Source organism: Diachasmimorpha longicaudata, chromosome 3 (assembly GCF_034640455.1).
Source record: "Diachasmimorpha longicaudata isolate KC_UGA_2023 chromosome 3, iyDiaLong2, whole genome shotgun sequence".
Classification (NCBI taxonomy): Eukaryota; Metazoa; Arthropoda; class Insecta; order Hymenoptera; family Braconidae; genus Diachasmimorpha; species Diachasmimorpha longicaudata.
This window is the reverse complement of record NC_087227.1, coordinates 6,811,682-6,826,633: the sequence shown is the minus strand read 5'-3', so window position 1 is coordinate 6,826,633 and position 14,952 is coordinate 6,811,682. Positions and strand designations below refer to the sequence as shown.

The 14,952-nt window shown below is 40.9% G+C and overlaps 2 protein-coding genes across 4 annotated transcripts; both read left to right on the top strand.

The window, feature by feature from the left end:
* The first annotated feature begins 6,499 nt into the window (after positions 1-6,499).
* LOC135160983 (G/T mismatch-specific thymine DNA glycosylase-like) lies at positions 6,500-7,821 on the top strand. Of its 3 annotated transcripts, none has more exons than XM_064118200.1 (2): positions 6,500-6,680; positions 6,741-7,821. In XM_064118200.1, exon 2 carries the CDS (start codon positions 6,786-6,788, stop codon positions 7,737-7,739), a length of 954 nt encoding a protein of 317 aa, XP_063974270.1. In that variant the 5' UTR covers positions 6,500-6,680; positions 6,741-6,785; the 3' UTR covers positions 7,740-7,821. The 3 variants fall into 3 exon arrangements, with proteins under 3 accessions (XP_063974270.1, XP_063974269.1, XP_063974271.1); XM_064118199.1 differs by having other exon boundaries at positions 6,502-6,680; positions 6,761-7,821; XM_064118201.1 differs by having other exon boundaries at positions 6,510-6,656; positions 6,761-7,821.
* A 469-nt stretch (positions 7,822-8,290) lies between these two features.
* LOC135160241 (sperm flagellar protein 2-like) lies at positions 8,291-14,156 on the top strand. The gene is made up of 3 exons (XM_064116570.1): positions 8,291-12,790; positions 12,992-13,339; positions 13,724-14,156. The coding sequence occupies exons 1-3, from the start codon at positions 8,294-8,296 to the stop codon at positions 13,979-13,981; spliced, it is 5,103 nt and encodes a 1,700-aa protein (XP_063972640.1). The 5' UTR covers positions 8,291-8,293; the 3' UTR covers positions 13,982-14,156.
* The last annotated feature ends 796 nt before the right edge of the window (positions 14,157-14,952 follow it).

The following is a 14,952-nucleotide window of genomic DNA, read 5'->3' as shown; positions in this document are numbered from 1 at the left end:
CTCTCCAATCTCAATTTTTTTTCATCAAACAATTCCTCCCTGAAGCGAGGGTGAGTGGATTCTGAAAACAAAAGAGCTGTGTGTGAATAAAAAGTTTTCAAGAAAGACCGAAGAAGGAAGAGAGGAGGAAAAAACGCTTGGTAATTGCGAGAGGAACGGCCGTTCCAATCAGACGTTCGTGCAAATAGAATTTTTGCGGTGTTGACGGTGGCTCGGGGGGGGGGGGGGGGGTCGACGGTGGTGGAAGGGGGATGAAAAGAGCAAGACTTCTGTGTATACTCCGTCTACTTTCGAAGGCTTTATTGGGGGTCAAAGTGTGTTATTGCGACTTTCAACCTGACTTTGGGGTATCATGTCTTTGGTTTAATAGTCTCCTCTTCAAACAGTGAAAAAATTCGTTGGTAACAAAACAACAGCAGGGGGTGCGCTCACGATTTTATCATTCGGAGATCATTAGTTTCAACCCAATTTTGTAAAATTTTTGTGGTAAATATTCGAATAAAATTTATTAATTTTGTTTCAGTGAAAAAAATCGCAATGAGTTGACATGAAGATGTGAACAACGAAGAAATGTGAAAATTATAAAATTCGATAAATCAGGTGAGAATGGGATTCCCGAATATTGCGTTATACGCTCCAGGAATAGTGAAAAAAATAAGCGAGAGAAATAACTGAAACTGTACAAAAAGGGGAAGTGAATTAGCGTCAAAGAGAAGAGGACGATGGGGAAAACGAATTGCTGGGTATGTCGGGCACGTTCCTGAATCGCATTATTTAATTAAAAGTGCAGGTGGAGGGAGTGAAAAAAAAAGGTAACAGGAGGGGAATGCGAAAGAGAAAAGATTACGAGAGAGTGATGCGAGAGAATTGGAAATTTTTTCACCAGCAATATGAGCATTTTTCCCTCAATTCAGTTAAAAAACCGTAAAACAACATTTCGAAAAAAAAAACAAACCAAAAAAATGGAATGAAAAAACGAGACCAATCTCGATAATATTCTGTAATTTCTCACCGACAAACGATATAATTTCCGATGAGAGTGAAAAAGGTGCGGGACAGGTGGTGAAAAGAGTAAATTTGAATTGAACGCCGGTTACAAAATCTGTTCATTAGCATTTCACAGTTAACGGCGCTTCAAAACGTGGGCGTTGGCAATTAATTATGAAGGCAGTGATATAGCGTAATCTAATATCATAAATAATAGGAGCTCGCTGGGTTTCTGCTGTACAGTTGAGTCATTATTTATTCGAAGCGAATTCCCCACCGGCTTCTACCGCTGTAGTACTCTGTATTTTCCATCCCCCGCCCTGTGACGCTCATCTCTGTCTCTGTCCTGTGGAATTGAAACAAAATGCAATAACGTGTAACAAGGTGGGAAGTAATTGTTCAATGCCTGAGATCTATCATCTTCCTGGGGTCATTCGTCATGAGGTTCATGAGGCCCGGAATTGACCCGTGAATTCTCACCGACCAGGGGATGAAAAAGGAACATCTCCACATCTTCCTCTCGGTGAAGTTAATCTTCTTGCCCTAAAAAAATCCCAGGTAAATATAAAAATTTTCCACTTGTAAAAAAAAACATTTCGTTAGATAACAAATTCGACAGACGATCGTCTGAAAAATTCCTCGTACCTTCACGTTCTCCCATTTCTTTTGCATCAAAGAACGGAAAATTTTTTGGTATTTTTGCCCCCAGGCAGGGGGTGTATTCTACAACACGGGATGTGCATAAGGTATGTGGAGTATGTGACGTGCAAGGCGACTGCCGGTGGAAATTTGGACGACGTGTGTACCAAGAGTACCAGTACTATTGCCCCCACATACGTACGTGTATACCACTGGCCTGACGTTAAGAGGATGCCCATTCAATCCTTTCTCATTCTGTCTCTACTTTCCGCGGTTTAACGTACTCCCCCACCTCAACCCCACCCCCTGATGATGCCACACACAGATATTCACTGGGGTAAATACTATCATGTTGGCAAAGGTGTGGCTAATGTAAATAATCTTCAGGCTGTCATGTGCACTTGCCTGGTTTTCGCTGCACTTGCCTTGTCATACAGACTCATCAGAATTTTTATGCATATCATTATGAATTCATAGGCAATTGCGTTGTTTTTGTATCATGAAAAATGTAGATTGCGTATACCGGATATTTTATTTTATATTAAAAAATGTCTCTGTTGAGACAGTATTTTTTAATATTTTATTGTATATTAAAAAGTGACCTTTAAGAAGTATGAATTTTTTTCTATCGAACGGCGTTAATGGGCGCGGTTAATTTTAATGTGCCCAATCATTGGTCGCCCTTCTGAACGAATAAATGAATTATAGGGGGCCATTGCAACAAATATCCCAGAATTTTCGAGTGCATCGGGAATGCATTTGTCGACGCGGCGAATTTTCTCTCGAGAATAGTTCTCAGTTGAATGCAAACAACAGTGGAAATCCCATAATTCCGCTTGAATATTTAGCAATATAAAATGGAAATATTGTTATTCTCATAGACAATAAATTCCTCTGATGTAAAACGCTAAAATTTTTCGTCACACATTTGATTTTTATTTGTTTAGTTTATATAGAATAATTGTTCTAGCAAATTGAAAAGTTACTTATAGTTCAATATTATGGATATGACTCCTTTCTCTCGCAAAATAAAATTTACGAACTCAAAATTCGTGGAGAATGTTCATCCCAAAATGTAGTGAACACTTCGGTGATGGAGTGTAATTTGGTTGAATATTTGGTCACATCAGTTGGATGTTGATCAAACACGATATCCTAACCCTCACTCTCGAAAATTCCTTCCAGTCCCATGTCAAATCCAATTGGTGCACAAGTTTGTCGTGTCGTAAGGAGCGTCACCGCATGGTTGAACTCCGTTCAACCACCCCCGTTCCGTGTTACCCGTCGTTCACAAAGGTGTGATTAATGACAGTACCCGGAGACATAAGGGGCACACAGTTTATTGGAAACAGGCCATCGATGATGCATCGGTATTGTCGCGTGGCCCGACGGCGAAATTCCCTCCTCCTCGCAACTTGATAACTCAACTCCACGAGCCTCCCACCCTGACGAGGAATAGAAATGTTAATAAGATCAAACTGCCGATGTACGACGTACATCCTGTCGATAGTCTTCGTATAGCACAAACTGATCCTCATTTATGACCTCCGGCGATTGACAACGATTAATGGTTCACTTCAAATCTCATTAGTGTTTCCCTTCCCAATTTTCATGGGGAGAAAAATATTCAGTTAAAATTACGGAGGAGGAGATGCTCCGAATGAGGATATTTTATTTCTTAATATTTAAGTTTATAAATTTATGTAGCATAAGTTTAACATTTTTTTTTTCATTTTTACTGAATTTCTGATTGTGCAGCCCATCATCTGCATCTGAGAAAATCCTTTAAAAATGACGTGTCGGTTCCGTAATCTGTCAGTCAAGACAATATTCGGTAAAATTACGGAACAATTAGGCACCTTCTCAGTGAAAAAATACTTAACTATTCCGTAATTTTTGATGAATACTATTTTAATCGGTGGATTAAGAACTAGACACGTAATTTTTGAAGAATTTTGCGCTCCCTGCACGGGAATAAAAATCTCAGGATTAAGATACTCTTGAAAATCGTTTTAATTGCCCTGAAATGAGCCAAGTTGCACCAGCAGGATAGTGTCCCCCGTTTAATTGGCGTACAGACGAGCCGGTGACACATTGCAAACGTGATATCGGGATCTCGAAGCCGTACATCTTGGTGAATGATAGGGCAGCGCGTCCTCTCCGCTCGAGCGTCAGTTCCTCCTCTCCTCCACGAAACGGGGTATGAGCGCGACTCGACAGCAAATTGATTGGCTCCAATCTACGTACTAGTCTCGCGACTGTGATTAATTCGGTCCAATCTTCGTCGCCTCCCTCATATTTTTCTTTATTGGCGATCGAAGCTTCCGAGGTGACCTCCACCCCGTAAATCGATTAATAAAGAAAAACATTCCTCCGCTTAAAAGGGCAGCGCAAGCTTTTTCCTCACTGATCTATTTCACCCAACTAACCCTTTGATTATTCAATGTAATTGTTCTGAATTTTTTGTACTGATAATAATTACGGGTCTCTGATTGTGCCAGGACGTACATGATAACGCAGGTTGATAGCGATTTCTAAAAGTGGAATTTTCACGAGCTGACAAAGTACCAAATTATGAAGTTGTTGGACTGTTGTATGGGAGAAGTCTAAACAGTCGGTTGAAACTTTGGGCTCTAGGGGAGAATATACATACTCCCTCCAACTTGGAAGTGAGATCGTGTTATCTGGTGAGCAGAAATGCACCTGTGGGCACTCTTCATGCAATTGAACTCCTCATTACTTATCCTCCTGCATTGTATTTTCCCTTCATTGAAAATTTGAAGGAAAATTTCCCGATATTTTGAAAAGTCACTTGGCAAAAGAAAATTGCCAACAGTGAACCAGGCGATGGAGAATAATATTTCCACAACTTAAATTTAACAACAGAAATAAAATCCCAGAAATTCAATTTAATTTAGCCACAAAGAAATTTCGAGAAAGAGACAATCAAGGAAATTGATGTAAAATATAATCTATCGTTGAATCATAATTACATAAAGTTGACCAAAAATAATGAATTATCATTCTAGAGGAAGCGTCCATTGTCCACCAAATATTCCCAACTTATTATGTAAAGCTCTCGTTATCCTTTGTGGACAGAGCCCCAGGTTTTTCCACTGACTTGCTACTACCAATTAATTCTATGTCCCAGTGATAACAGAGTCCTCTCTGAAGCACGTCCCGGCCGTTTGATGCAGCACCCCCTTCCTTTGGAGGCTTTCTAAAACTGATCATAAAACCTTGGGTTGCACCTGAATGGCTCCCCATAAACCATGCGATAACCGGTGACTGAAAAACCATTAAACATCTGCTATCTTCACCGTGCCCCTATTCTAATCTTGTAATCCCGGAGGAGCTTCTCCGAGGAGAAATTCTCGATTAGCCAACAGTCTCCACCTGTTGAGGAGCATTCCTGGGGCATCTTTTACTTCCAGATGAAAATGCAGGTCAGCAGGAGTAATGACAAGTTCAATTGCTCGAGGAATTTCAACTGATAACGATCTACTACATTTTATAACTTGGTAGGTAAAAATATAATCATCAAGTGAAAAAAATTGTGAACAGGTAATAAATAAAGGGAAATACCTTGGAGCAGTGTCTTCCCTTTCTCTGTACCTCAGTTGCATTTTCCGACCGAATTTTATCCCTTATGCAGCAGTGCTGCACGCGGCGATGAGTGCTAGAAGTCACCAACTGCGTTGACTCGTACTACTGATATGTGACGGTGCTCGAGGCATTTTTGTCCATTATGGGATACTGGAATTGCTGGTGGAGGGCACTGGCAGTCAGTGCTCTGCATGCGGCGCAGATAGAGTCTGATCCCCTTTAATACCGAAATCCTGAAAGAAAAACCAGACAAAATGGAAAATTCTATTTGTCTTTATCATGTAAAAGACGAAACTAGTTCAGAATATATTCAAGTATTTTCCTCTGGTTTCGAACATTGAGAATGACAACTCATAATGATCAGGGGAAAACGGGAATTGTCGGAAGGAAAATTCGAGAGTCTTCTGGATAATGTCTCATATATTTTTTGGTGGGAAAATGAGAAGGTCGAAAATTTGTTTTGGTGTTTGAAATGGTTTTTGAAGGATAGCCGCAGGCTCTCAGGTCTTTGGCATATGTCAACGATAACTGAACCAACATGAGAAATATCAGGCAATTGGGAATTTCCATCGGTTGTACTTCGATTTTGCTCGGCCGACCAGAAGACCAAACACGATTTGTATTTAGAAACGATCACTCTTCGCTGGACATATTGGGGATATCTACTGTATTCAACGGTTCGGTCCTGATTCACTGGGCTGAGAAAAAATATTTCATTGCCACAAGAAACCTCTTCTACATTCAATTTAATCATAACTCAATGGTTGATCCGGATGGAATAACTTATAGTTTTTTTCTGACATCGAATATAAAAAAAAATAAATCAGTCGCTGTTATTCACGTTGAATTATTCAGTTAGTTAAGGTCATTTGGTATGAATAATTAATTGAAAATTAATTGGAAACTATTGAACATATTTTTCAAGTAATAAAATAATAACGAATGACGTCAGATTTATTGGATGTTTAAAAAATGTTCGGATATTCGAGTTCAATATTTATTTTTCATTGTAAAAAAGAAATACCAGAAACGATTGATTGTGAACGTACGAAATTCCCCAGTTGTCAACGTTTGTACGCTAGTGTTGAATAATTTCGAAGGTATCGGTGCACAATGCAACCGGGGAATTTCATATTGAAACACACTGGAATTCGGTTCAATCATAATCGAGGCGGGATGTAAAGTTGAAGGGGGCAGTAGCCACTGGCCTCTCTCCAGGTTTTTTAGTCGGTAAGATAGAATTCGATGATGACTACCCCACACATTGCGCGGTTTGTCACCAGCTGATCATATCTACAGAGAGTGTTTACCTGGCTCCGGTGAATTTTCAGGAGTTCAATCGGTTCATTAATTACGAAAAGTATATTCAGAAAGGATTATTCGATTTTCGTTAATTAATATCGGCGGAACAGCGAGTGGAACTGGTGGGTGCTCAAGAATGTTGTCAAGTAGGTGGAGTATTTTGAGAATGAGAATTAAAGGCGTAAATTGTGGTCTTATTTCAGTAGGAAAATTTTGTGTTTCACAGATTAAAAAAATATATATTTAAAATCATGGACAAACGCAAACAGAATCGATTCAATGGTCTATCTGAAGAAGAAGTGAAGAAAAGTACCCTTCAGGACTATCTAGAACCTGACCTGGATCTGGTCTTCTTGGGAATAAATCCCAGTCTTATGGCAGCTTACAAGGGAAGATATTACGCAGGTCCTGGGAATCACTTCTACAAACTTCTTCACGCCTCAGAATTAGTCCCCAGGTTCATAAATTTCGAGGAAGACTGTAATCTTCTGCAGCACAAAATAGGCCTGACCAATATTGTTGCGAGGGCCACGAGATCCTCAGCGGATTTATCGACAGCAGAAATCCGAAAGGGATGTGCTGTCGTCGTAGAAAAGATGAAACACTTCAAACCGAAAATTGCTATTTTCAATGGAAAATGTATTTATCAGGTTTTCGGGGAGAATTTCAAGAGAACTGATTTTCATTTTGGACTACAGTCTGAGAAAATAGGAAATACAGCTGTATGGGTCGTTCCCTCGAGCAGTGCTCGGTGCTCAAACTTCCCTAGGATGGAAGATAAACTTCACTTTTATCGAGCCCTCAAGAGACACCTCATGTACTTGAAAGGAGAGATCGCTGACGTCGATTTAAATGAATTTATTTTTAAATGCCAGAGTAAACCGAAACTATCGAAAAATGTTTTTGTGGTGAAAGAGATTCTCGAGGGACCTTCGAAACATGAACGTAACGTATCAAGTTACAAGACAGTAGATTCTCATGAAGAGGAGAATTCAGAAGAAGGTCGTGAAGTGAAGCCAACCAGGAACACGAACAATGATGATATGGCATGCCAATTAAAATTATGTAACGGAAAATCAAATTTTATGGATTTAATAAAACGTAGACTGTCGGAAAAACAGGAGAATCCAATTGTAAATGACTCAAATTCTCCGAAACCTGGGAAAAAATTGAAGTATTCAAATTTGAAGCTGAGGAAAAGTTAGGGGATTTCTAATGTATTGTGATCCCTTAATATATTGTTTTGTTAATTATACACTATTTGATAAATAAATAATTTTTTTATTCGCCTTGGTAATTTTTCCTTGAACACCGTTCGTCGTGAAAGGTTTCCTATTCCAAAATGTACCCCAAAATATATCGAACATTGTAAGAAGTAAAAACTGCAATGAATGTACCTCATCTAGAAAATTTAAGAGTGAGAAAGAACGATCAGAACTTTGGTAGAAATTAGAAATCTATCCTGGTGGATCTCCTTCAAGACCTAATTAAGCCGGTAGTGTCTCCATGTAAATCCCCATTGCTGATTAATTAATACTCAATTTCTGCTTGCTTTATACGTTATTGCATACACTATCCTTGTTACTACCTGTATCATGATTATTGTTCTCTGAATTACAAGCCTGAATCTATTTGGTTTAATGCCTTAAATAGTAAACTTCATATCTTATCGTACTTCACCCCATCTTCATCTCATTTCAGACGCCTTCTCTCCCCCAAAATGAGTCCCTAGTCGTTAGACCTAACCCCTCAAATATCAATGGGTGAAATAATAAGAACTTGGTTGCAATCAAGACTGGGAGTGATAATCGACCTCACTCCCGAGGTATTCGGGCACTACTCGAAGGATGGCACTCTCCTAGCTAAACTTCTCTACAACTACGACGTAATCAACGAGACCCAATTGGAGACCATAATCCAGACGCAGGATGCAGCCCTTGCTCGTGTTAATCTGAAGCACCTGAGAGCTTGGTCGAAGTTCATTGGAGTTGACTTCGATGATGATTGTCTCGAGGACATGTCCAATGGACGAGGGATAGCCGCACTCCAAGTCTTCTACAAACTCTTCCTGTGTCTGGAGATGAAGGACAGACTTCACTTTATCACTCTGCAGAAGGAACGAGAACGATACATTCCTGCTTCAACGAAGTTTGATGTGAAAGTTATCTCGGAGAAGCCACCACCAGCTGAACCTGCTGACCACCCTCTTTCTGAGCCGTTAGTGACATCGGCAGAGGTCATCGAGTGGCACAGGCAGAAGTTTCTCAATGCTATTGACCGGTCTAGACAGGTTAGTGTCCCACTCCGGTCATCCAGAGAGCAAGACAAAATGGTGGAGGGAAGCCCTCAAACGTTTTTCACACCCAGGAACAATAAGTCTCTTCAAGAAGATGATCAGACGGGTAAAGTCGCTAGAAATCGTTCAGCACGAGGGGCTAGACTCACCAGAGAACGGTCTAATATTAACTCCTGTGCTGCAAAGAGCTACATTAAGACCCTGTCCCACCGGAAGAACCAGGAATCAGTTGCTGAAGAGTGGAAGAGTCAGTCTCAGAAGGACGTTCTCACTTCTGTCTGGGAGAGGATTAAAGATGATCAAGAAAGAAAGCTCGACGAGATGATAGCCCGGGGAGCTCTGAGAGAATCTCAGTACGAGAAAAAGATGCTGAAGAAGTTGTGTGAGATCCGTAAAGACAAGAATCGAATGTCTGATAACAGGAAATTGGTAGAGAGTCTCATGCAGGCAGTGAACGAGCAATCCGTCCAAGCTGATGAAGAGAGGGAATTGGATGAGTCTAGGAGGAATGCCCGTGGAATCGAGGATGAGAGGAAGAGGTCTGCGGAGTTGGAACGCAGAGTTGTCAACAGAAGGCTGCAAAGGGGTGCAGACTATCTCCAACAGCTTGGAAGACAGGTGACAGAAGATCTGACAAGCATTGCGATGATCTGCGGAGATTACAGAGACTTGAATCATCAGGATGTCCCCAGGAAAGTCTGGCAGGAGTGGAAGGCTCTGTTTCAGCAGGGTCTGGCGGTGCTTTATCCTGAAGAGAGGCTTGAGTTGGATGATATACAAGAAGGAGAGGGGGGAGAAGTATCTGGTGGAAACCCTGAGTTGAGGAGAAGAGAGGAATTGCTTGACACAAGATATCTGGAAGAGTATCTTGCGCTGACTGGTCCATGGAAGGAGTTTGTCCCAAAAGACGATGTGCTCCAGAAGTTGGGACGGAATATCCTGGGGCACGTCGTTCATAAATTACTGGAGGTTCTACACCCCTCAGACACAAGAGCCTCACCTCCACTACCGCTCTATCGCATTCGCGTGGTACTTCTTGGTCTACCAGATACATCTCTTCATTCTTATCTCCAGGAACTCCTCATCTGTGAGGGGATTACGACAGTTCAAGTAGAGAATACTATCGATTTTTGCTTGAAAAAATATAAAAAAGAAGTTGAAGAATTTGAGTTCGTGGATTTGGAGGTGAACAGAACTCGTGGATCACTGGAGACATTTCGTGATGACGAAGTAGAAGAGGCAAAGGCAGACAAGAAAACACAAACACCAATAATGATTCCCTACGAGGATATGCATCCCCTGTTAAGTGACGCAGCATTCGTTGGTAAGAGAATCCACGAGTTACTCACTCATGGTAAACGAATTCCTGAGGAACTAATAGCTAAAACAATCGTTGCGTATCTGAAGAGTCTGGAGGACATAGAGGGATGGGTGATCATCGATTATCCCAACACCTATCAACATGTACTACATCTGGAATCCGAATTATCGGCGAAGCCCTGGGATTCCCCACACTCCGATGAAGATGAAGAAGAAAAAAAGCAGGAGGGCCTCCTCAGGAGTTCTCGACTGGTTCCCAACCCTCTAGCCTCATTAAATAATTCTGCGAGATCTTCTCACCTTACATCGTTCATCAGAATGAGGGCAGATTCAAACACTTCTGAGGAGGAAAATGAAGTCGACAGCTTTTACATCGATCAAGGGCTCGCTTCCGTATTCCAGTACACTATTTGGGACTTTGAATCTCTAGAAAAATTATGTGGAATCATAATGACGAAGAATGAACCGGTTACTGAAACCGAGTCGACTCATACAATGTTCGACGTCCTCGAGGAGAGTGAGGTGCAGCCTGGAGAACCGGCTTGGACCTATGCTGATTCTCCCAAGGATAAGCATCTCTTGGAGGAGCTGGGATTCTGCTGGATCAACCTAGAGTCCAGCTACATCAATGGACTCTTGGAGGTCCTGTCACTGAAGCGATTTACCTTCCTGGCCGTCCTTCCCTACAAAGACTTCATGATAAAATACATGTTTGAGTTTGCGGAGCAACCGGATGAGAGACAGCGATTGCTCTGGGAGTTCCAAAATGCTTTCAACGCAATCTCTGAGGACATGAGGAATGACGAAGAGGTGAAGTACGAGTTGCATTGCCGTGTGGATGACTTTCAAACGCAACTGTGGGAGATTTGTGATCGAAAGAGGAGAAATTGTCTCGAGAAAAGGAAAGAAATCATTAGTGATCACTGGACGACGGGCCAGCTAGTGATACTTATCAATATTTATCTTGCTATGATGCAGATTGAGTTGAAGAGGTTCGTGGATACTGTGCCCATCCTGGAGGAGTACTATTCAGCGATCACGAAGAGAGATGCAAGAGATCGACTTGTGAAACCCACGCTCCAGCGAGTTTTCCTCGAGGATGATTCTGTTGAAGATCATAAAGATAAAGATCTAAAGTCATTCAATAAATCCCCATCCTCTAAGCTCAACAAACTCGATTTTCAGAATGAAATCGAAAGTATTCTGTTAGCTAAACAGGGAAGCGCCTTCCAGGTTGATAGCACAATCGCCTTCAGAACCATCAGAGAAAATATTAATTTCTGTCAATCTTTCGTTGATGATATGTCCCTGATAGATTCAGGAGTCGAGACGAAAAGTGAAATCAAATCGAAGGAGGTTCCACGAAATCCCAAGAAAATCGGCAAGAAAAGACCTTCGAAAAGGTCTTCGAAGCTTCAGGCTAAAATGGGAGATGCTAAATCTCTCGAAGATGAAAAGAAGCTGCAAGCTGCTCTGACAGAATGGAGATCCGTCATAATATACGAAGTTACCAGGGTGAAGACTCTCCTGAAGGTCTTGGAAACCGCCTGGGAGTCAGATGCAGAATTTCTTCTGACGACAATTCAACATGGACTTCATGTGATGGAAGAAAAGATCAACGAGATCTATCGGAATGAAATGAAGAGTATCAAGGAGCTGGCTAGGGTTTTCTGTTTAGCCATCGAGCATCACAAATCAATTCCTGGAGAGATGATCTTTGATGGCGATCGTTTTATAATGAATTTTGGTAACTCAAAGGATGAAGAGCAGTTCAACCTTCTGAAACGATTCCCTGTAGAGGAATCTGATAATCTTAACTTCAAAATGGTCCAGTTGGGGCGGTTGAAGGACATCTTTACAAGGGTTGCACCGTCTGGAAGCCTTCCCCAACGTTCTTTTGTCTTCATCCTTCAGGATTTAATTGCCTGCGGAGGAGAAGATGATAAAGAACCTCTAGTGCCTTCATCATGGCTGAAGTTGAATCCTCCTGACGTATTCCAACTCGTTCACCAGATTTTTGGAGATGATTCTCACGTGGACTGGCGTGAGTTCTTGGTTTATGGGATGAATCTTGAACGACCAACTCAGGGCCAACTTTTGGAAACACTCGAGCACTTCAGGAAGAAGGATGGAAGTCTCTGCGGAGTCCTCCCCAAGGGAGTCTTCCTCAACATTCCTCTCTGGTTCCATGAGAACTTACTCAGCCCCTCTATCAGCTCCTGGCTCCACGATGACTTCGAGAACGAATATGAGTTCTCGAATAGATCTAGACGGAGTCATGAAGAGTCTAGGAGGAGTTCCACCCGGGTGAAACCAAGGAAAAAGAGTATTTCGTTCAGGAGTGACTCGATGGAGAGGAAATCTGTGGGGATTGGTGAGGCCACCTCTGAGGATGTGCGGTTGAATTTGGCTAAGCACCTCCTTTGTGAAATATTTCTTGAGAGAAACGAGGATGTTAATTATTTGAGGCTGTTATTGGCCTTCAGCAAGGATGACGATCCCCGAAAGGGATTGACTGAGGCTTTGAGTGTTACTCTGAACTGTAATGTTTGTGGGAATTTCGAGGATGGGGAGAATTTTATTGAGGAATGCTTCAGGATGAGAGAGGACTATGATACCTTGAGGGCCCAGATGCTCCAGGTGCTTCACAACATTTTTCACTATTTTTTAAATACAATTAATCGAAAAAAAAATTGATTCCTCATCAATTAATTTTTTTTTTGAAAAAAAAATCCCTCATTAATTTGTTTTTTGGAAAAAAAAAATTCGTTTACAATTCACTTTCCTCAACGGAACATTAATCCCTCAGATTTATTTATTTATTTTTTCTAATATTTTCAGGACACCCAACAAATAGTACACGAAATCCTGGACAAGATATTCGAGGATACACAAAATGTTGATATTCCCAATATGGACGATGTTTCTCTCCAACTCGATGATATAGAACTCAGAAGACCCGGCCGCCTCTCGGTTGAAGTTTTGGACGCCATCTTGGCTCCCCTCAGTCTCACCAAGATGGCCGACGATGTGGCGTCAGCGGCGTTTGGTTCCGATTTCCCAAACCCTTCTATGGAACAATTATCCCACACTTCCTCGATTTCTGGACCGGAAAGTAGTGAACAATCTTCGGGAAATCGTGACGTTACCAGAGAGGTTGAATATTGGATACCCATGACCGTTTTCGAGGTATTTTCCGAACGTTTATTGTTTACTGCCGGGAGTTGCGGGCAGTTGCTCGCGGGGGGTTGTGGGACGCCATGAAAATTGTCGCCGGACTTTGTTGTTGTGCGTGAGTGTGGTGTGAAAAGTGTGTTGTGATATTTGACTCATAACAAATATCTGTGATTGTGATGTGTAGTGATTGTGAATTTAGTGAAGTTCTGGTGTCGCGAATTCCTCATGTTTCTCTTATTGGCATAACAGAGGGACAATGATCCGTAATAAATCGTGGACAAAGTGCAAGTGCTGATCCTCACTCTCAGTCAATATGCGTGAAAAATCAGCCCGCATTAATTTTTCGGGAGTGAACACAGAGTTATAACCTCAATAATTCCTCTCCCAAATTTTCAGAATGTTTTTGAAAACCTAATTCCAAACGTGAACGAGAAAATCAGTGTTATATCTACATCGAGGACTCTGTCCGAACATTTAGAGAGAATTCATGAGGAAACGAAGTGTGAAGTGTTGAACGACAGTCCTGATATGGTTCTAGCTCACCGAGTCATCAACCACCAGTTGATTACGCGTTTGCTCGAACAAACCACAAAATTCACGTGGAAAAACTTGGGAAAGACTGTCGAGAGAATTCTGCAGGAGAAAAATGAGTGAGTAGTTTCTCAGTATCGCGTGGGATTTATTGATTTTCATACATATCGTAGTCTTAGGAATTTCTGAAATTTTTAAATCTTAATTGATGTCATCAACGATTGATCTCTGCCATCGTTTTTCCTTTTAGGCTAATTAATTATAAATACTTAGCGAAATAGTCTAATCCCTTAATCACTGCCAATATCACTATTTGTCTTTGTTCATGTTTATCGATCGATTTTTCACCGACACGGATCCATATAATTAGCTGGAAGATGAGGTAAAGCGAATTTCCTTTGAACTTCAATATCTCATTACTCAATGATGCGATTTTTATAAATCAATGCTCATTTTAAAGCCTGAAAAAAGATCCTGCAAGTGAAAAAAAATCACCCCATTCGACTCTGCCAATTTCGAGATATTGAATAATAAAGACAGTCCGTTTTATGCTCCTCTCAAAAAAAAATCGAACAGCTCTCGCTCTTCACATGATCTCATGAAATCCACTTGTTTCTTATCGTCTACTCGAAGAATAATTACAATTAATTATCCATACATTAACAGAAATTTAGCCTGTTCATTTAATGGGCTGAATTTCGTCCAGTGAACTCCTCATACTTTTCCATTAAGTATCAAGATAAATGGATCAGGTGCATTATGTACAACAGATAATTCTGAGATCAATGGCTCCAAGACAAATGTCAAATGATTCTCCAATTGATATGCAAAATTTTTTGAATAACTATAGAAAAGAAGAATTTTTGGAATGCAAATGAAATTTACTATCTCACTCTAGTCAATCGCAGAATTATCACACGTGATATGTAGAGTGCCATCACTCATTTTATTTGTGTCTCGTGGCGTTCTACATAGCGAATAATCGAGCTTTATACTCTTTCATATCAAACTGTACAATCGATAGACGAAGATTCTCAGCATTAAGCTACATCACAAAATCGTCAATCTAAGTATCTCTAACGTGAAAAATTCAC

Bases quoted from the DNA above. Each gene is read 5' to 3' on its own strand.
- LOC135160983 (XM_064118200.1), top strand. From the start codon at position 6,786: ATGGACAAACGCAAACAGAATCGATTCAATGGTCTATCTGAAGAAGAA.
- LOC135160241 (XM_064116570.1), top strand. From the start codon at position 8,294: ATGGGTGAAATAATAAGAACTTGGTTGCAATCAAGACTGGGAGTGATA. The intron at 12,791-12,991 runs GTGCTTCACAAC...TAATATTTTCAG, and splicing joins TGAGGGCCCAGATGCTCCAG to GACACCCAACAAATAGTACA. The intron at 13,340-13,723 runs GTATTTTCCGAA...CCAAATTTTCAG, and splicing joins TACCCATGACCGTTTTCGAG to AATGTTTTTGAAAACCTAAT.